This window comes from Haematobia irritans, chromosome 5 (genome assembly GCF_050003625.1).
Source record: "Haematobia irritans isolate KBUSLIRL chromosome 5, ASM5000362v1, whole genome shotgun sequence".
Taxonomy (NCBI): Eukaryota; Metazoa; Arthropoda; class Insecta; order Diptera; family Muscidae; genus Haematobia; species Haematobia irritans.
Genome location: NC_134401.1, coordinates 152,443,733 through 152,465,824, shown reverse-complemented (window position 1 = coordinate 152,465,824; position 22,092 = coordinate 152,443,733). Strand labels below are relative to the sequence as shown.

The following is a 22,092-nucleotide window of genomic DNA, read 5'->3' as shown; positions in this document are numbered from 1 at the left end:
ATTTATATATGAAAAACTTGTTTTGGCCATATTCAAGGAGAGAATATGCGTCCTAGAGCGAAATGGGCATTAATGTTTCGTGACCACCCCAAAAAATTAAAAATTCCTGAAAAAAATTAAATTTTTATATGAAAAACTTATTTTAGTCATATTCGTCCTAGAGCGAAAAGGACCATAATTCGTGACCACCCCCAAAAAATTAAAAATTCTAGAAAATTTGAATTTTTTATATGAAAAACTTGTTTTTGTCATATCTCCTTGAATATGTGTCCTAGAGCGAAAAGGACCTTAATTAGTAACCACCTCCAAAAACTTAAAATCCTCGAAAAATTCAGACTTTTATATGAAAAACTTGTTTTTGTCATATCTCCTTGAATATGCGTCCTAGAGCGAAAAGGACCATAATTCGTGACCACTAAATAATCAAAATTTTTATATGAAAAAATTATTTTGCCCATATCTCCTTGAATAGGTGTCCTAGAGCGAAAAGAACCTTAATTAGTAACCACCTTCAAAAAAACAAAAATCCTCGAAAAATTGAACTTTTTATATAGAAAACTTTTTTTGGTCATATCTCCTTGAATACGCGTCCTAGAGCGAAAAGGACCATAATTCATGTGCACCCCGGAAAAATCAAAATTTCTATAGAAATCCTCGAAAAAAAATTAAATTTTTATATGAAAAACTTATTTTGGCCATATCTCCTTAAATATGCATTCTAGAACAAAAAGGGCCTTAATTCGTAACCACCCTCAAAATATTAAAAATCCTCGAAAAAGTTAAAATTTTTTTATGAAAATCTTATTTTGGCCATATATCCTTGAATATGCGTCCTAGAGTGAAGAAGACCTTAATTCGTTAAAACCCCCAAAAAAATCAAAAACTCTCAAAAAATCAAAATTTTTTTAAAAATCCTCGAAAAATTTAAATTTTTATACGAAAAAATTATTTCGGTCATATCTCCTTGAATATGCGTCCTAAAGCGAAAAGGGCCTTAATTCGTGACCACCACTAAATAATCAAAATTTTTTATATGAAACAATTGTTTTTTCCATATCTCCTTGAATATGCGTCCTAGAGCGAAAAAGACCATACGTGCATGTGCACCCCGGAAAATCAAAATTTCGATTGAAATCCTCGAAAAATTGAATTTTTTATATGAAAAACTTATTTTGGTCATATCTCCTTGAATATGCGCCATAGAGCGAAAAGGACCATAGTTCGTGACCACTAAATAATCAAAATTTTTATATGAAAAAAATATTTTGTCCATATCTCCTTGAATAGGTGTCCTAGAGCGAAAAGGACCTTAATTAGTAACCACCTTGAAAAAAACATATCTCCTTGAATATGTGTCCTAGAGCGAAAAGGACCATAATTCATGTGCACCCCGAAAAAATCAAAATTTCGATAGAAATCCTCGAAAAATTTAAATTTTTATAAAAAAAAATTATTTTGGTCATATCTCCTTGAATATGCGTCCTAGAATCAAAAGGACCTTAATTCGTTACAATCCCCAAAAAATCAAAATTTTTATATGAAACAATTGTTTTGTCCATATCTCCTTGAATATGCGTCATAGAGTGAAAAGGACCTTAATTCGTTACAATCCCCAAAAAATCAAAATTTTTATATGAAAAATTTTTTTTTGTCCATATCTCCTTGAAGAAGCGTCCTAGAGCGAAAAGGACTATAATTCATGTGCACCCCGGAAAATCAAAATTTCGATAGAAATCGTCGAAAAATTGAAATTTTTATATGAAAAAAATATCTTGGACGTATCTCGTTAAATATGCGTTCTAGAGCGAAAAGGACCTTAATTCGTGACCATCCCTAGATAATCAAAATTTCGATGAAAAATCCTGATTTTTTTTTTTATATGTAAAACGTGTTTTGCCCATATCTCCTTGAATATGCGTCCTTGAGCGAAAAGGACCATAATTCATGTGCACCCCGGAAAAATCAAAAATTCGATAGAAATCCTCGAAAAAAAATTAAATTTTTATATGAAAAACTAATTTTGGCCATATCTCCTTAAATATGCATTCTAGAACAAAAAGGGCCTTAATTCGTAACCACCCTCAAATCCTCGAAAAATTTAAAATTTTTTTATGAAAATCTTTTTTTGGTCATATATCCTTGAATATGCGTCCTAGAGTGAAGAGGATCTTAATTCGTTACAACCCCCAAAAAATCAAAAACACTCAAAAATCAAAAATTTTTTAAAAATCCTCGAAAAATTTAAATTTTTATACAAAAAAATTATTTTGGTCATATCTGCTTGAATATGCGTCCTAAAAGGAAAAGCCCTTAATTCGTAATCACCTCCAAAAATTAAAAAATCCTCGCAAAATTTAAATGTTTATATGAACAACTTATTGTGGTCATATCTCCTTGAATATGCGTCCTAGAGAGAAAAGGGCCTTAATTCGTGACCAACCCAAAATAATCAAAATTTCGATGAAAATCTTCAAAAAATCGATATGCGTCCTAGAGCAAAAAGCGTCACCTTCAAAAAATCAATAATCTCCAAAAAAAATTTTATTTTATTTATGAAAAACTTGTTTTGGTCATATCTTCTTAAATATGCGTCCTATAGGACCTAAAAGAACCATAATTCGTGAGTACCCCTAAAAAAATTAAAAATTCTCAAAAAGATGAAATTTTTATATGAAAAAAATATCCTGGAATATGCGTCCTAGAGCGAAAAGAACCTTAATTAGTAACCACACCAAAAAAATCCTCGAAAAATTTAAATTTTTATATGAAAAACATATTTTGGTCATATCTCCTTGAATATGCGTCCTAAAAGGAAAAGCCCTTAATTCGTGACTACCTCCAAAAATTAAAAATCCTCGCAAAATTTAAATGTTTATATGAAAAACTTATTGTGGTCATATCTCCTTGAATATGCGTCCTAGAGAGAAAAGGGCCTTAATTCGTGACTAACACAAAATAATCAAAATTTCGATGAAAATCTTCAAAAAATTGATATGCGTCCTAGAGCAAAAAGCGTCACCTTCCAAAAATCAAAAATCTCCAAAAAAATAAATTTTATATATGAAAAACTTGTTTTGGTCATATCTTCTTAAATATGCGTCCTAGAGGACCTAAACAAACCATAATTCGTGAGCAACCCCAAAAAATAAAAAATGCAAAAAAAATGAAATTTTTATACGAAAAACTTATTCGTAACCACACCAAAAAAAATCCTCGAAAAATTGAAATTTTTATGGACGTATCTCCTTAAATAGGCGTCCTAGAGCGAAAAGGACCTTAATTCATGACCGCCCTCAAAAAATCAAAATTTCGATGAAAATCCTCAAAAATCCATATGCCTCCTAGAGCGAAAAGTGTCACATTCAAAAAATCAAAAATCTCTAAAAATTTTTTTATATGAAACATTTGTTTGGAGATATGGTCAATATCTTCATAAATATGCGTCTTCATAAATATATTTTGGCCATATCTCCTTAAATATGCATTCTAGAGCAAAAAGGACCTTAATTCTTACCTAAAAAATAAAAATTTCGATTTCCTCAAAAAACTAATTTTTATATGAGAAACTTTCAGGAAGGTGGACTTTATTATCATATTTTTCAGTATATATCTGGTGTGGGGAGAAGACTCAATTTGTGTATTATATGCTAATTTCTAAGAAAGAAAGCACATGAGGATTTTGAACAAAAAAGCCTTATGATGCACTTCCTTGATGAAGGATCTATGAGATTCAATCTAACCGAAATATTTACTGTCTTGTACCTTCTATAGTTGAGCATAAAAAAATCTCGTTATCACACTTTTTTATTTTACCAATAATTTTTCCGTTTTGTTTTTCAGATATGACATGTCATTATGACATTATTTGCTTTTCACCCGAAAGTGAGGAATATGATTTGCAACCTTTGGAAATACGCAATGTAAGTAGCATATGCATATGTCATCTATACACGCATATACGTGCACGATCATTTTTTTTTTTAGATTTCACAGAAATAAAATGTTCTTCATTTTATTATTTTATGAACTCTAATTTTGTTTGTTTTAAATATGAACAACAAGTTGCCCCTGGAAGCAGGCAAAATTGCATTTGCATTTAAAATATATATTTGGTCTATGCATACATGGTTACCAAAAACACTCCCTGAAGGACACTTCTCTGTTATCGATGATTGCATCCCGGGGCACGTTTGACAGAGTACATCGAAAGAAATAAACACACAGAAGGAATATGAACACAACAAACGTGTTATATGTTTCCAGCAGAGACAATATACTTTAGAAGATAGGAAATTGGCTTGCGTAATACCAAATGTTGCATTGACGACGCTAGGTCCATACATGTTTGTAATTTCTTTTATTTGCATTTTTTTAATAAACAACTTATTTTTTTTAAATTTAACAATGTTAAATATTAAGCAATAAATTAAAAATTATAATTATATGGTTAAATTGTAAGGGCCGATGTTGAATGTGAACCACACCTAAACGCCAATTTTTTTCCGAATTTTATTTGACATTTCTCTATTTCAGACTTACTCATTTTGAACCATGGAGAGATACACAATCCAACAACGTGTTAAATGGTTCCAAAAAATGGCAACAGTGGATGATAAATTTTCGAAGAAAATCATCTTCAGTGATGAGGCACATTTTCACCTCAGTGGATTCGTCAATAAACAGAATTGCCGCATTTGGGCGAATGAGAATCCAACAGTCATTGTCGAAAAACCAATGCACCCACAAAGAGTGACTGTTTGGTGCGGTTTATGGGCTGGCGGCATCATCGGGCCGTATTTTTTCCAAAATGAGGCCGGTCAGGCAGTTACTGTGAATGGTGTTCGCTATCGTGAGATGATAACGAACTTTTTATGGCCCGAATTGGAAGATATGGATGTGGACGATATGTGGTTTCAGCAGGACAAAATTCAATGGCCGTGTTATCTCACGTAATGGCGATGTCAATTGGCCGCCAAGATCATGTGATTTGACACCGTTGGACTTTTTTCTTTGGGGTTATTTGAAAGAAAAGGTGTACGTCGATAAGCCAGCAACAATTCAAGAGCTAAAGGATGAGATAATTCGGCACATTAACGGCATAGAACCTCCATTATGCCTCAGCGTCATCGAAAATTTGGACCATCGGATGAAGGTATGCCACCGAGGTCGCGGCGCCCATTTGGCCGATATTTTGTTCCATACATAATTGAGTAGTACCAATATATCATAATAAAATAAAATTACAATAATTTCCTAAATAGTTTGTGTTTTATTCAAAATCAACATCGGCCCTTGAAATTTTAACCACCCTTTATTTTCCCGTTTGTTCCAAGATATTTCCAACTCTTAATTTCTTTTTATTTTCATTTTAATGTGTCGAACCAAACGCAGTAGACAATTTCCCATCTTCCTAAGTATATTGTCTTTGGTTTCCAGTCCAAGAATAACATTTTGCTCTTGACACTTGTTTGAAGTGATTATATTTCCACTCTGTGTGATACTACACTCAAAACTAGTATATACAGCCGAAAGTTCGGACGGGCCCACACCCATGAATCAAATGTTATAGTTTCTCCCGTCGTAATCTAAAATACCTCGTGTAAGCGTCCAAGAAAACGATAAAAATCTAAATTATATAGATTTTTACACACATGGCTCGAATGAGTACCAGAAGTAAAATCTGGAAAATTTACTTTTAGTTTGCAGCAATTTGGATTTGTCTAACGCCTCAAGAAGAAATCGGAAGGTCGCTCTACATGGAGGCTTGGTCAAAAAACTGGACCGATAAAAACTGAATTCGACACAGGTCTTTGCAAATCGGATAAAAGTTGGAGTTTCTACAAGCCTAAGAAGTCAAATCGATAGATCGTTTAATATGGAGGCTATAACAAACCATACGCACTGATGCGCACCACATTCGGTACAAGTAGTTGTGGTTCCTCTAGATTTCAATTTTCAGGGAAATCGGATAAAAACTACGATTTCTAGAAGCCCAAAAAGTCAACTCGGGTGAAGGTCTATATATACCATAGACCGAGACACGCTGTGGTCCTAAAAAACCTCTATAATTTCCAATTTCAAGCAAAGTGGATAAAAACTGCGGTATGTCGAAGCCCATGAAGTCAAATCGGGAGATTGGGGGCTATATCAAAACCTGCACCGATACACACTATGTTCAGCACATCTATTGACAAACCTTAAATACTTCTAGATATCAATTTTCATGAAAATATAATTAAAATTGCGGCTTCTAGAAGCCCAAGATGTCAAATCGGGATATCGGTTGTTGTAACAGTTTTTAATGTAGTTTCATCCATTTTGTTCTATGCTTGTGTAGTTCAGCTGGTAGCCAGATCAAGGAACTCTGCGACAAGGATGGGGTGTGTCCAGAGTGATCTGGTACTGAGACGGGTAGGCTTAGCTGGGCAAGCAAAAATGTGACGAGTGTCATGTGGCCCTTGATTACAGATGGGACACACGTCAGCTACGCTGTTATCAATCACCGATAAGTATGAATTGAGGCGGCTGCACTTGCCTGATTTTAGTTGGGCCAAAACTACCCTGGTCTGCCGCGGTGCTATGGGCGGCGGTCGGAGTCCGAGAACAGGATTAACCTTGTAGCTTCTCACCGCTTCAGCTACAGTATCCTCATGAATTCTGTTCAGACCTGTCCGGTATGCTGCCTGATCTAGAGGCTCTCTTTTGTAACGCTGGATCTCAGGCTGTAGAAGGTGAAGATCAACCCTTACATTCCTGGGTGGAGGTTGTCTATCCACAAGATGGTGATTCGGATGACAACTTCTATGGCAACCCAAGAGGTACTGCTTTGACAACATGTAATTGTGTCGACGCACTGGGATGATCTTGATCTCCGCATAAAGGTGATCCAGGGATGTACTGCGGAGACATACTGTTGCGGTTCTAAGGGCAGTGTTCTGTATGTTATTCCACTATGTATCGCTCGTTTGAGGTGTCCACACTGGCGCTGTATAGTTTACCACTGACCGGCAAATTGACTTATATGTAGTTAGGTTAGGTTAGGTGGCTGCCCGATGTATCAGGTTCACTTAGACTATTCAGTCCATTGTGATACCACATTGGCGAACTTCTCTCTTATCACTGAGTGCTGCCCGATTCCATGTTAAGCTCAATGACAAGGGACCTCCTTTTTATAGCCGAGTCCGAACGGCGTTCCACATTGCAGTGAAACCACTTAGAGAAGCTTTGAAACCCTCAGAAATGTCACCAGCATTACTGAGGTGGGATAATCCACCGCTGAAAAACTTTTTGGTGTTCGGTCGAAGCAGGAATCGAACCCACGACCTTGTGTATGCAAGGCGGGCACGCTAACCATTGCACCACGGTGGCTTATATGTAGTTAACAAGGTTTCTTTGTCCGCACCCCAAATGCGGCCGGCAAGCGACTGGAGGACCTTGTTTCTACCGCGGAGCTTATCACAAATTGCAGTGGCATGGGCGGACGACTTAAAAAGGCTGTTGAATGTGACTTCGAGAATCTTGGGGTAATTTGTTGTCGGAATTGTTTCGCCATCGACTCTGACATTCAACTGCCTGCGTACGTGTTGGGATATCGGTATATATGGGGGGGATGAACCAAAATATGGACCGATATACACCATATTCGGTCTATAAGGGCGCTATACCAAAATATGGACCGATACTCGTCATATTCGGTCTATAAGGGGGCTATACCAAAATATGGACCGATACACACCATAGTCGGTCTATAAGGGGGCTATACCAAAATATGGACCGATACACGCCATATTCGGCACACCATATTCGTTCTATAAGGGGGCTATATCAAAATATGGACCGATACTCGTCATATTCGGTCTATAAGGGGGCTATACCAAAATATGGACCGATACACACCATAGTCGGTCTATAAGGGGGCTATACCAAAATATGGACCGATACACGCCATATTCGGCACACCTACTTTCAATTTTCCGAAAAATCGGATAAAATTTGCAGCTTCTGGAAGCCCAAGAAGTCAAATCTTGGACGGAACAGTCTATATGGGGGCTATAACAAAACTTATACCATATTCGGAACACTTATCACTAGCGATCTTAAAATACTTCTAGATGTCCAATTTCAGACAAATCGTATAAAAATTACGATTTGTAAAAGGCCAAGACCACAAATCGGGAGGTTGGTTTATGTGGGGCTATTTCAACACCTGGACATATATGTCAACCTCAAACTTAACAGTGACGTGGAAGGCCAGTATGGGAGCTACTGGGTACACTGGGTGCGCGAGCACACCTCCCACCCATCCAGGCACGGACAATTCGATATATTTAGATTCCGGACGGACTAAATGGAATGACCGACTTAGCGTCTACAATACTTGACGGAATTGTCGAATTGTCCGAACCTGGACGGTTGGGAGGTGTGCTCCCGCGACATTATTGAAGGCTGTAGCATGATTACAAAAGGCAGACGGACATAGTTATATCGACTTAGAATTACACCCAGGTCAAGAATATAGACATTGTATAGTTGGAAATCGATATTTCGATGTGTTACAAACGGAACGACAAACTTATTGTACCACCATCACCATTCTATGGTGGTGGGTATAAAAAGATTACTTGGATCCATGGATATATACCGTCCAGAGCCAATGATGTGAATTCTTCAAATTAAAGACATTTTGTATGAAGATATATAGCTATAAATTCGTTCCTCTTTTTGCCATTCCCTTCTCTTTTTATCCATTTCTCTTCTCTTTTTGGCATAAGTTAAAAAGTCCTCAAATTTAAAAAATAAAAAAAATTACCAAAGATGCAAAATCCTCAAAATAAATCTTAGCCTGTATTTTAAGCTTTTTTTTTATTGTTAACCCAAAGATTTAATACCTCAATTAATTAAAAGATTATTTCTTAAAAATTAAAAATTTCCATTGCTTTAAGGAAGGAAGGTTTGTCTTATTTCAAAGACAAATTCATATGGACCATTGTCCACGTTAGAGTCCCTAAAACTGTTAGTTTTTAATCTAATCTTACAATTATCAAAGATTTTCTACAATACTCGTAGATTAAAATCCATGGTTGACCGCATGAACAAACTCGACTCGGTTTTTTAAGGTTTTACAAATTTTTATTTTTACACCTATTATCAATTTCGATTGTCATTTCTATCACATCACAGCAGATATGTCATGGGAATTAAGACTTTAGTAGCCGTGTTTCTTATACCCACCACCACCATAGCCGCCACCACCACCGCCTCCATAGCCGCCACCACCTCCACCACCGCTTCCGTAGCCACCGCCGCCACCTGAGCCGAATCCACTGCCACCGCCACCGCCACTACCAAAACCTTTACCGGCACCACCACCACCACCACTAAGGCCATGACCACCAGATCCCAAAGAATTAGAACCAGATCCGCCAAAACCGGAGCTACTGCTGGAAAAACTGCTGTGGCTATCGGAACCAGAACCAAATCCAGCACCAGTACCGCGACCACCACCACCACCAAGACCGCTACCGTGACCGCCGCCAAGACCACTGCCAAGACCGCTACCTTGACCGCCGCCAAGACCACTGCCAAGACCACTGCCGTGACCACCAAGTCCACCACTATGACCACCGCTACCGCCTGATCCAAAGCCTCCAGAACCTCCACCAAAGCCTGAACCTGAACCTCCACCAAAACCACTGCCGCCTCCGTGGCCACCACCTAAACCGCTGCCGGAACCTCCATGACCACCACTTAAGCCACTTCCAGAACCTCCGAAGCCACCATGGCCACCACCTAAGCCGCTGCCGGAACCTCCATGGCCGCCACTTAAGCCACCTCCAGAACCTCCAAAGCCACCGTGGCCACCGCCCAAACCTGAGCCGGAACCGGATCCAAAACCACTTCCGCCGCCAGTACCTTTACCAAAGCCTCCACTAAGACCAGATCCAAAATCGCCACTGCCTCCATGGCCTCCTAAGCTGGGGCCACCACCTAGTCCAGAGCCAAATCCTCCACCATGACCACCGCCACCGCCGCCACCTCCTCCTCCGCCACCACCACCGCCACCTCCATATCCACCTCCGTCATGTTTACTACCCCCATAGGGTAAACCATTGACAGCACAATTTATGACTGTCAAGGCGACAATAGTCACCTACAATAGAAAGAGGAATTACCATCCATAAATCCTGTGTTACATGGAAATATTCGATTCCATTTGTCACCAAGTAATTAGGACTCACCAGCATTTTATTCATATTTTCCAAGTAACGAGTGTGTTAAGCGTTTACAACTCGTTTCCCTTTTACACTTAAGCACTCACTTTCTAGTACTGCTCATGCAATGTAATGATGCTCCGGCTTTTATATGCTCGTCAAGAACTTTTGATCTCGGTTTATACATGTGGCACACACGTTCAATAGAAATCCCCCCAATTGCCCTTTTACATTTTGCTTTTGTCGAAGACGTCTGACTATGAAATGCTGACCGAGACATTTCTGAATGTTTCTGATAGTAAAATAAATCGCTGATTAAATTTCATTGTTGTATGCCATCATTTCTATTAGCTACAAAGAATCTATTTCACAAATGACTGAGAGAGTCTATGGGTTGTACGTTAATTAAATCGTTCCTCATGTGGAAAATTTGTAGTATTCCAGGATGTGGGTAATACCCCAAGGATATATGCATGTGTGCTAAGGAAAACTGATGAAAGTAAAAATGAAATATTTCTAAATTTCTTATGCACTTATGTGTGGTGAACATATTGCGAGCGCAAAATAAAGATACGGGATTTTTTCAAAGTTTTGAGAATATATTAAAAAAAAAAAAAAAATAATAATAATAATAGACTGACTGATCAATGGAAGTATTATCCATCACTAACCACTATTTTTTGTTTTTGGCAACATACGAATATTGCGACGAAAAAACGACTCGTGTATTAACTCAATACTACCCCAATCTACCCCATTTTTGGCTTCCTCAAAAGGACGAAAATGCTAATCATCCAAGATGGAGCAAGGTTTGGGCTCTACAGCTGCCCAAATTTAAATCACATATGAGAAAAAAAGTCAGACGTTGTTCAGTTGCTCAGACTGGACATCTTCGTCCTTGTCCAGTGTGAGCAAGAAAGTCTGATCCAACATCGTCTCCATAAACTGTATAAATTTCAAAAGTAATGAAGCTTAAAATTTCACCGCCCCAATACTATACTATATATGGTATGACGCAGTGTTATTGGTACACCGAAAAAAGTGAACTGTTTTATAGGAAGAATGAACTTCCTCGTGCGAAAATTCAACTAAATTATATTCCGCATTTTGTGATTTCCATAAAGCGTCGTCAAAACCAAGAAATTTTAATGTAATGTCATTTTAACCTTGCAGTAGTTCATTCTTACTATTTTTTTTGGGAATCGGACGAAAATTTTCTTTTGCTTTAGTTCATATCGAACTTATGTGTACGATCATTGAACTTTATATCCACGTTTAGTTCATAAAATATTTGAGATATACTGAAAAAAGTACGATTTCATTAATCTGTGGAAAATTTCGAAGAGAACAATAAAATTTAACAACAAAGAAATAATTTTTTTGCAAACAAAAAATAAGTTAAATTTAGCTTTAGTGTAACTACTGATTTTTTTCTGTGTAGCACCGCAGGTAAACGTCTCCAACGCCATCTATTGAACATTATTAGGGTTTAGTTAAAATTTCTTCAAATAAAGGGTGATTCTTTTGAGGTTAGGATTTTCATGCATTAGTATTTGACAGATCACGTGGGATTTCAGACATGGTGTCAAAGAGAAAGATGCTCAGTATGCTTTGACATTTCATCATGAATAGACTTACTAACGAGCAACGCTTGCAAATCGTTGAATTTTATTACCAAAATCAGTGTTCGGTTCGAAATGTGTTTCGCGCTTTACGTCCGATTTACATAATCGACCAAGTGAGCAAACAATTAATGCGATTGTGACCAAGTTTCGCACTCAGTTTACTTTATTGGACATTAAACCAACCACACGAATGCGTACAGTGCGTACAGAAGAGAATATTGCGTCTGTTTCTGAGAGTGTTGCTGAAGACCGTGAAATGTCGATTCGTCGCCGTTCGCAGCAATTGGGTTTGTGTTATTCGACCACATGGAAGATTTTACGCAAAGATCTTGGTGTAAAACCGTATAAAATACAGCTCGTGCAAGAACTGAAGCCGAACGATCTGCCACAACGTCGAATTTTCAGTGAATGGGCCCTAGAAAAGTTGGCAGAAAATCCGCTTTTTTATCGACAAATTTTGTTCAGCGATGAGGCTCATTTCTGGTTGAATGGCTACGTAAATAAGCAAAATTGCCGCATTTGGAGTGAAGAGCAACCAGAAGCCGTTCAAGAACTGCCCATGCATCCCGAAAAATGCACTGTTTGGTGTGGTTTGTACGCTGGTGGAATCATTGGACCGTATTTTTTCAAAGATGCTGTTGGACGCAACGTTACGGTGAATGGCGATCGCTATCGTTCGATGCTAACAAACTTTTTGTTGCCAAAAATGGAAGAACTGAACTTGGTTGACATGTGGTTTCAACAAGATGGCGCTACATGCCACACAGCTCGCGATTCTATGGCCATTTTGAGGGAAAACTTCGGAGAACAATTCATCTCAAGAAATGGACCGGTAAGTTGGCCACCAAGATCATGCGATTTGACGCCTTTAGACTATTTTTTGTGGGGCTACGTCAAGTCTAAAGTCTACAGAAATAAGCCAGCAACTATTCCAGCTTTGGAAGACAACATTTCCGAAGAAATTCGGGCTATTCCGGCCGAAATGCTCGAAAAAGTTGCCCAAAATTGGACTTTCCGAATGGACCACCTAAGACGCAGCCGCCGTCAACATTTAAATGAAATTATCTTCAAAAAGTAAATGTCATGGACCAATCTAACGTTTCAAATAAAGAACCGATGAGATTTTGCAAATTTTATGCGTTTTTTTTTTTAAAAAAGTTATCAAGCTCTTAACAAATCAAGCTCTTAACAAAAGAGAAGAAATTTAGTAGAAAATTGCATTTTTGGATTTCTCCTTAAAATATTCACTCATTATGTCTAAAAATTAATTTTATTTATCATGCCAATTTTTATACCCACCACCATAAAGGGTGATACGGTCAAAATTTGGTCAATATAAACTTGACGTATTTCTTTCAATTTTGCATTTAAAAACCCTGAACACCCCTCATTTTGAAGGTGTGTGTGTGTAGAATGTTGCTCCTATTTTGATTTTGGAATTCACTCTTCAGTTGTCAAAATGCCGTCCAAGCAAGGAGAGCAGCGTATCAAAAATTTGCTCGCGCATCGCGAAAATCCGAGCTACTCGCACGCAAAGCTGGCAAAATCGCTAAAAGTTGTCAAATCAACCGTTATAAATGTAATTAAAGTGTTTGGGGAACGTTTGTCGACAGCCAGGAAGTCTGGATCGGGGGGAAATCGAAAACCGCAAGCCGCTGAGACGACAAAGAGAGTTGCGGGTAGTTTCAAGCGAAACCCTAACCTCTCTCTCCGAGATGCCGCAAATAAGCTGGGTGTATCGTCTACAACCGTGCATCGAGCCAAAACACGAGCCGGACTATCGACTTACAAGAAGGTAGTGACTCCAAATCGCGATGATAAACAAAATACGACGGCCAAAGCGCGATCCCGGAGGCTGTACACGACGATGCTGACGAAGTTTGACGGCGTGGTAATGGACGACGAAACCTACGTTAAAGCCGACTACAAGCAGCTTCCGGGACAGGAGTTTTATACGGCAAAAGGAAGGGGAAAGGTAGCAGATATTTTCAAGCACATAAAACTGTCAAAGTTCGCAAAGAAATATCTGGTTTGGCAAGCCATCTGTACCTCTGGCTTGAAAAGCTGCATTTTCATAGCTTCCGGGACTGTCAACCAAGAAATTTACGTGAAAGAGTGTTTGAATAAACGTCTGCTGCCTTTCCTGAAGAAACACGGTTGTTCCGTACTGTTTTGGCCGGATTTGGCATCTTGCCATTACGGTAAAAAGGCCATGGAGTGGTACGCCGCCAACAACGTGCAGGTGGTTGAGAAATACTGGGCTATTATCAAGCGGAACCTAAAGAAGACCAAAAAAACTGTTAAGGACGAGCAGCAGTTCAAGGCAAACTGGCTTTCTGCGGCGAAGAAGGTGGACAAGGTGGTTGTACAAAATCTGATGGCAGGTGTCAAGCGTGAGGCCCGGCAATTCGGATTTGGAAAAGCGAAAGCCTAACTGAATATTTTTCCTGAATTTTATACTAATTGAACTTGAAAAAGAAATTTAATTTGATTTTTCAAATAAACGATTTCACCGATTTACACGCGTTTTCCCTTGACCAAATTTTGACCGTATCACCCTTTAGAATGGTGATGGGGGTATAATAAGTTTGTCATTCCGTTTGTAACACATCATCATCCTGAAATTTGGCACAGATTCGTTTTTTGTTTGCAGGCAGGTCAAGTTCGAAGATAAGCTATATCGGTCCAAGTTTTGATATTGTCCCCATATAAACCGACCTACCGATTGGGGGTCTTGAGCTTATAAAAACCGTAGTTTTTATCCAATTTGCATGAAAATGAAAATCTAGAGGTATTTTAAGACCATCAAAATGTCTGCTGAAAATGGTACCTATCGGTCCATGTTTTGGTATAGCCCCCATATAGACCGATCTCCCGATTTTACTTCTTGGGCATCTAGAAACTGTATTTTCCATCCGATTAGCCTGAAATTGAAAATCTAGAGGTATTTTATGACCAGAAAGAGGTGTGTCGAAAATGGTCCGTATCGGTCCATGTTTTGGTATAGCCCCATATAGACCGATTTACCGATTTTACTTCTTGGGCGTCTAGAAAATGTATTAACAATCCGATTTGCCTGGAATTGGAAATCTGGAGGTATTTTGGGACCCTAAAAAGATGTGTCGAAAATGGTCCTATCGGTCCATGTTTTGGTATAGCCACATGTAGACCGATCTCCAGATTTTACTTCTTGAGCGTTTAGAAACTGTATTTACTATCCGATTTGCCTGAAATTTGATATCTACACTCAGAAAAGTGAATGTCGTAACTACAAGTAAATTCCATAATATTGAGTAGTTCAAAATTTTATTCAAAGATAGTTAAATTTAACTATTGATGAACAAAATTCACTCAGTGGAAGTAAATTGAACTTACGGCCATTACCAGCAGAATGGTTAAGAACTCCCAATGAGTTCGTAAATAGACTGAAGAAAATATAATAATAGGGAATAAGTATTTTCTCGAACGTACGAAGAAGTTTCGCAGCGTTACTGAACTTTTACTGTGCAATATTACGATGTCTAGTTGGACACAAAATTTCCATTTTTACTATAAATAAACTAACGATGAATGTCAATTCAAACTACCGTTAAGTTAATCTATTTCTAGGCAATAGTTCGGCTCCGAAACATGTGCTCGTGTGGTGTTTCTAAAAATAGACACCGTTGACTGTATGTGTTAATGAATACATGCAGCAAAGCAAGAAAAGAATAAACAAAGTCACATTTGGTTGTTGATGAGTATAGGAGATAAGTAGACCAGTATATAGTGTGTTTAGTTAGAAAACTGATGGTACGCGGTTCGACCCTCCGTCCGGACAAAAGGTAACATTTTATAAAATGATAAAAATAAAATCTAATAAATGATTCTAAAGGATTTGTACTACAGAAGAGTAAGTGGTTTGTACTAAATACAATATGACATTTAAAAATGGGGATCCTCCCCCTTGAGGTCTCCTTGCTCCAAGTCACCAGGTGGTCTAGGAAATCCAGAATATTAATTTTTTTCGTTTTTAAAAAATGTATTATTTAGTTAATTTTTTACTTCTGAACAGTTAAATTTGAACTTGACAAAAGTTAAAACAAATTATTAACCTATAGGAAAATGTTGAACTTACTGTGGGTACATGCTTCTTTAGCGATATACGAAGTTCAATATTAATCCTGGTTAGTTAAAAATAACTCGCTAATGGGTTCATTCTTCTCTGAGTGTAGAGGTATTTGAGCACCATTAAGAGGTGTGTCGAAAATTGTGAGTATTGGTCGATGTTTTGGTATAGCCTCCATATAGACCTACCTCCCGAATTTATTTCTTGGGCTGCTAGAATCTGTAGTTTTTATCCACTTTGCCTGAAATTGGAAACCTAGAAGTATTTTAGGATCACAAATATGTCAGCCGAATGTGGCGGGGTATCGAGCCCCTATATAGACCGATCTCCCGATTTACCTCATTGGGCTTCTAGAAACCGTAGTTTTGATCCAATTTGCCCGAAAATGTAAATATACTGGTATATTAGGCCCTAAAAAATCTGTATCGCATTTTTTTTTTACCGGTGCATTTAGTAAGACATCGATATAGACCGATTTCACTTCTTGAGGGTATAGCAGGCGCACTGATCATAAAAATTGCATGAAATTTAAAGTAAATGTTCCAGATTTTACTCCTCGTAATCATTTAAATAATGGCGGCAAAAATCTACAAATATTCGTTGGAAAGGTCTCGGGCTCCGAGAGGTTTATAACAAAGAAAATTCAAGAAAAGTTTCAACGGAAAAGCGGGAATATCTTTTTTATATACAGCGCCATCTCTGATACAACTCCAACGCACGAACCGATTTCCACGATTTTGCATTCGTTGGAAATATCTCGGGCTCTGTGAGGTTTATAGCAAGGAAAATTCAAGAAAGGTTTCAACTTCAACGGAAAAGCGGGAAATCTTTTTTTACATACAGCGCACATTACAAAACTTTGCTTTTGTTATAAAATAATTTTATTTTGTCACATAAAAAATGTTCAGAGTACGTATAGGGTAATAATTTGGTGAAAATAGGTAACGTAGCACTAACGGAGCTTCATGAAAATGGGGGTAAGACTCATTTTAAGGATCTTCCATCTTTATTTTAAAGAGTTTTTGAAAAGAAACATTTTTACATTGAAGTACCTGTTATTATTTGGATTTTTAGACTGATATTTATTTCCACATGAATATCTTTGTTAACGTCTATATTTTAAAGAAGCGACCTCTTTGGCTCGAATCAATACCAAAATTAAAATTTTATTAACTTCATTACTATGATTTGTTGGCCTATTTTGCAAGATTAATTTTAACATATTTTTATGGAGGCTATTTGAACTTTTGCGCAGGCGAATACATCCCCATTCGTATTTGTTTTCCTATTACAGTTTTACAATTAAAACAGTAGCCTCATTAACTAACGTTTATTTTTGCTGACAATTGTAGATTTGAAATTCTAGTCCTCATCAGGTAATTCTAATTATTTTGATTATTATTTTTTTTAATGGACTTAATGTACCAGACAATCACAATGTTAAAAGGCCAAACAAATGCAGCCACTTTCATTTTTCTATTTACCTAGCATGTGATGCCAACATCAATAGTGAAATTTCCTAATCTCTTCATTTGCTACGTTGTTCATTTTTGTTCGACATTCATTAAATAGACAAAATTCCATAGAATGGGATGTTTATTTACTATTTGAATTTACATCCCTTCTACAAACAAATGCAGAAAGGTCAAATGTTCTAAATGTGTAGATTATTTCTTCTTTGGCGCATATGCATTTTAGAAAACGTGTGTGCTAAATAATTATATTAAATCAACTTAATTAATTTCATATATTTTTAATTAATTTACTTTAAATTAACCTGATTAAATTTAAATAATTATAATTTAAATAATTATAAAATATTGATTTCCGACTATATAAAGTATAATTATGTCTATAGAAAGTTATGTCAAAATTTTATTTCTATATAAAATTTTGTCAAAACTTTATTACTATAGAACATTTTGTCAAAATTTTATTTTTAAGAAAATTTTGTCAAATTTTACTTCCATAGACAATTTTGTCAAAATTCAATTTCTATTGACAATTTTGTCAAAATTTTATTTCTATAGACAATTTTATTCCTATAGAAAATTTTGTCAAATTTTATTTCCATAGACAATTTTGTCAAAATTTTATATCTATAGAAAATTTTGTCAAAATTTTATTTCTGTAGAAAATTTTGTCAAAATTTTATATTCGGTAGAAAATTTAATCAAAATTTTATTTCTACAGAAAATGTTGTTTAAGTTTTATTTCTATAGAAAAATTTGTCAAAATTTTATTTCTTTAGAAAATTTTGTCAAAATTTTATTTCTACAGAAAATTTTGTCAAAATTTTATTTCTATAGAAAATTTTGTCAAAATTTTATTTCTATAGAAAATTTTGCCAAAATTTTATTTCTATTGAAAATTTTGCCAAAATTTTATTTCTATACAAAATTTTGTCAAAATTTTATTTCTATAGAAAATTTTGTCAAAATTTTATTTCTATAGAAAATTTTGTCAAAATTTTATTTCTATAGAAAATTTTGTCAAAATTTTATTTCTATAGAAAAATTTGTTTAAAATTTTTTTTCTATAGACAATTTTGTCAAAATTTTATTTCTATAGAAGATTTTGTCAAATTTTATTTCCATAGACAATTTTGTCAAGATTTTATATCTATAGAAAATTTTGTCAAAATTTTATTTCTATAAAAAATTTTGTCAAAATTTTATTTCTATAGGAAGTAATGTCAAAATTCTATTGCTATAGAAAGTTTTGTTAAAATTTTATTTTTATAGAAAATTTTGTCAAAAATTTTATTTCTATAGAAAATTTTGTCCAAATTTTATTTCTATAGACAATTTTGTTAAAATTTTATTTCTATAGACAATTTTGTCAAAATTTTATTTATATAGAAAACTTTGTCAAAATTTTATTTCTATAGAAAAATTTGTTTAAAATTTTATTTCTATAGAAAATTTTGTCAAAATTTTATTTCTATAGAAAATTTTGTCAAAATTCTTTGCAATAGAAAATTTCCTTAAAATTCTATTGCTATAGAAAATTTCGTTAAAATTTTATTTCTATAGATAATTTTGATAAAATGTTATGGCTATAGAAAATGTTGTCAAAATTTTATTTCTATAGAAAATTTTGTCCAAATTTTATTTCTATAGAAAATTTTGTCAAAATTTAATTTCTATAGGAAATTTTGTTAAAATTCTATTTCTATAGAAAATTTGCCAAAATTTTATTTCTATAGACAATTTTGTTAAAATTTTATTTCTATAGACAATTTTGTCAAAATTTTATTTCTATAGAAGATTTTGTCAAATTTTATTTCCATAGACAATTTTGTCAAAATTTTATATCTATAGAAAATTTTGTCAAAATTTTATTTCTATAAAAAATTTTGTCAAAATTTTATTTCTATAGGAAGTAATGTCAAAATTCTATTGCTATAGAAAATTTTGTTAAAATTTTATTTTTATAGAAAATTTTGTCAAAATTTTATTTCTATAGAAAATTTTGTCAAAATTCTTTGCTATAGAAAATTTCCTTAAAATTCTATTGCTATAGAAAATTTCGTTAAAATTTTATTTCTATAGATAATTTTGATAAAATGTTATTGCTATAGAAAATTTTGTCAAAATTTAATTTCTATAGGAAATTTTGTTAAAATTCTATTTCTATAGAAAATTTGCCAAAATTTTATTTCTATAGACAATTTTGTTAAAATTTTATTTCTATAGACAATTTTGTCAAAATTTTATTTCTATAGAATTTTTTATCAAATTTTATTTCCATAGACAATTTTGTCAAAATTTTATATCTATAGAAAATTTTGTCAAAATTTTATTTCTATAAAAAATTTTGTCAAAATTTTATTTCTATAGGAAGTAATGTCAAAATTCTATTGCTATAGAAAATTTTGTTAAAATTTTATTTTTATAGAAAATTTTGTCAAAAATTTTATTTCTATAGAAAATTTTGTTAAAATTCTATTTCTATAGAAAATTTTGTCAAAATTTTATTTCTATAGAAAATTTTGTCAAAATTTTATTTCTATAGAAAAATTTGTCAAAATTTTATTTCTATAGAAAATTTTGTCAAAATTTTATTTCTATAGAAAACTGTGTCAAAATTTTATTTCTATAGACAATTTTTTCAAAATTTTATTTCTATAGAAGATTTTGTCAAATTTTATTTCCATAGACAATTTTGTCAAAATTTTATATCTATAGAAAATTTTGTCAAAATTTTATTTCTATAAAAAATTTTGTCAAAATTTTATTTCTATAGGAAGTAATGTCAAAATTCTATTGCTATAGAAAATTTTGTCAAAAATTTTATTTCTATAGAAAATTTTGTTAAAATTCTATTTCTATAGAAAATTTTGTCCAAATTTTATTTCTATAGACAATTTTGTTAAAATTTTATTTCTATAGACAATTTTGTCAAAATTTTATTTCTATAGAAAACTTTGTCAAAATTTTATTTCTATAGAAAAATTTGTTTAAAATTTTATTTCTATAGAAAATTTTGTCAAAATTTTATTTCTGTAGAAAATTTTGTCAAAATTTTATTTCTATAGAAAATTTTGTCAAAATTCTATTGCAATAGAAAATTTCCTTAAAATTCTATTGCTATAGAAAATTTCGTTAAAATTTTATTTATATAGATAATTTTGATAAAATGTTATTGCTATAGAAAATTTTGTCAAAATTTTATTTCTATAGAAAATTTTGTCCAAATTTTATTTCTATAGAAAATTTTGTCAAAATTTTATTTCTATAGGAAATTTTGTTAAAATTCTATTTCTATAGAAAAATTTGCCAAATTTTTATTTCTATAGACAATTTTGTTAAAATTTTATTTCTATAGACAATTTTGTCAAAATTTTATTTCTATAGAAGATTTTGTCAAATTTTATTTCCATAGACAATTTGTCAAAATTTTATATCTATAGAAAATTTTTTCAAAATTTTATTTCTATAAAAAATTTTGTCAAAATTTTATTTCTATAGGAAGTTATGTCAAAATTCTATTGCTATAGAAAATTTTGTTAAAATTTTATTTTTATAGAAAATTTTGTCAAAAATTTTATTTCTATAGAAAATTTTGTTAAAATTCTATTTCTATAGAAAATTTTTTCCAAACTTTATTTCTATAGACAATTTTGTCAAAATTTTATTTCTATAGAAAACTTTGTCAAAATTGTATTTCTATAGAAAAATTTGTTTAAAATTTTATTTCTATAGAAAATTTTGCCAAAATTTTATTTCTATAGAAAATTGTGGCAAAATTTTATTTCTATAGAAAATTTTGTTAAAATTTAATTTTTATAGAAACTTTTGTTAAAATTTTATTTTGTCAAAATTCTATTTCTATAGAAAATTTTATTTCTATAGAAACTTTTGCCAAAATTTTATTTCTATAGAAAATTTCGTCAAAATTTTATTTCTGTAGGAAATTTTGTCAAAATTTTATTTCGATCGAAAACTATGTAAAAATTTTATTTCTATGGAATTTACCAAACAATTAGTTAAAAAATTACCATCAAATGTACAAAAGAAGAAATAAACCTTTTGAAAACATTGTTGTTTAATTTATATCACAATTTAATCTCGTTCATTTCTTTGCTTTTAATGTATTTGAATTTAATATAATTTAATTTTGTTTTGCATTTTGAACTACTGTATCTCTTTGGAAGCATGCTGCACGATTGGATTAAATTATTAAATATTAATTAAAACTAATTGGTACAGTTCTAATTGAAACGTGCCAACATATTTTAAGATTGTCGTTTTGTAATAATCTGCTATTAAAGTTAAACAGTACACCCTCAATCAATGCAAAAACTATTCTTTGTAAGCTAAACATACATTTACAGTTGCAATTTATTATTGGGTGCTCAAATTAGTAATGTGAAAACCCTAAAACGGGAGGTCCTACCCCATGTGCTGTATAGCCCTGACATTGCTCCTTCTGATTATGACTTATAACTGATCAGCATTTTCTTTTTTATGAGTAAGCCAAAAATTGGGATAATTCGCGGATTGAGTCAAAATATGAGTGGGGTTTTCACCATGGTATCCATATGTTGCGATGGACAATACTTCAGTCTGTTACAATTTTTTGTTCGGAATAAATTCTCATATATTTGAAAAAAATCCCGCATATTTAATTTGCGCTCCCAATA

The 22,092-nt window shown here is 33.6% G+C and overlaps 2 protein-coding genes across 3 annotated transcripts in view; one reads left to right on the top strand and one right to left on the bottom strand.

The window, feature by feature from the left end:
• tor (tyrosine protein kinase receptor torso) overlaps positions 1-22,092 on the top strand; it is a 91,683-nt gene that overhangs the window by 18,170 nt on the left and 51,421 nt on the right. For both annotated transcript variants that reach the window (XM_075311121.1, XM_075311120.1), the window contains exon 5: positions 3,841-3,920. In XM_075311121.1, the coding sequence (XP_075167236.1) occupies positions 3,841-3,920 (80 nt within the window). The remainder of the gene's footprint in view (positions 1-3,840; positions 3,921-22,092) is intronic.
• LOC142239338 (uncharacterized) lies at positions 9,108-10,393 on the bottom strand. The gene is made up of 2 exons (XM_075311122.1): positions 10,239-10,393; positions 9,108-10,150 (listed from the first exon to the last, which is right to left on the bottom strand). The coding sequence occupies exons 1-2, from the start codon at positions 10,251-10,253 to the stop codon at positions 9,206-9,208; spliced, it is 960 nt and encodes a 319-aa protein (XP_075167237.1). The 5' UTR covers positions 10,254-10,393; the 3' UTR covers positions 9,108-9,205.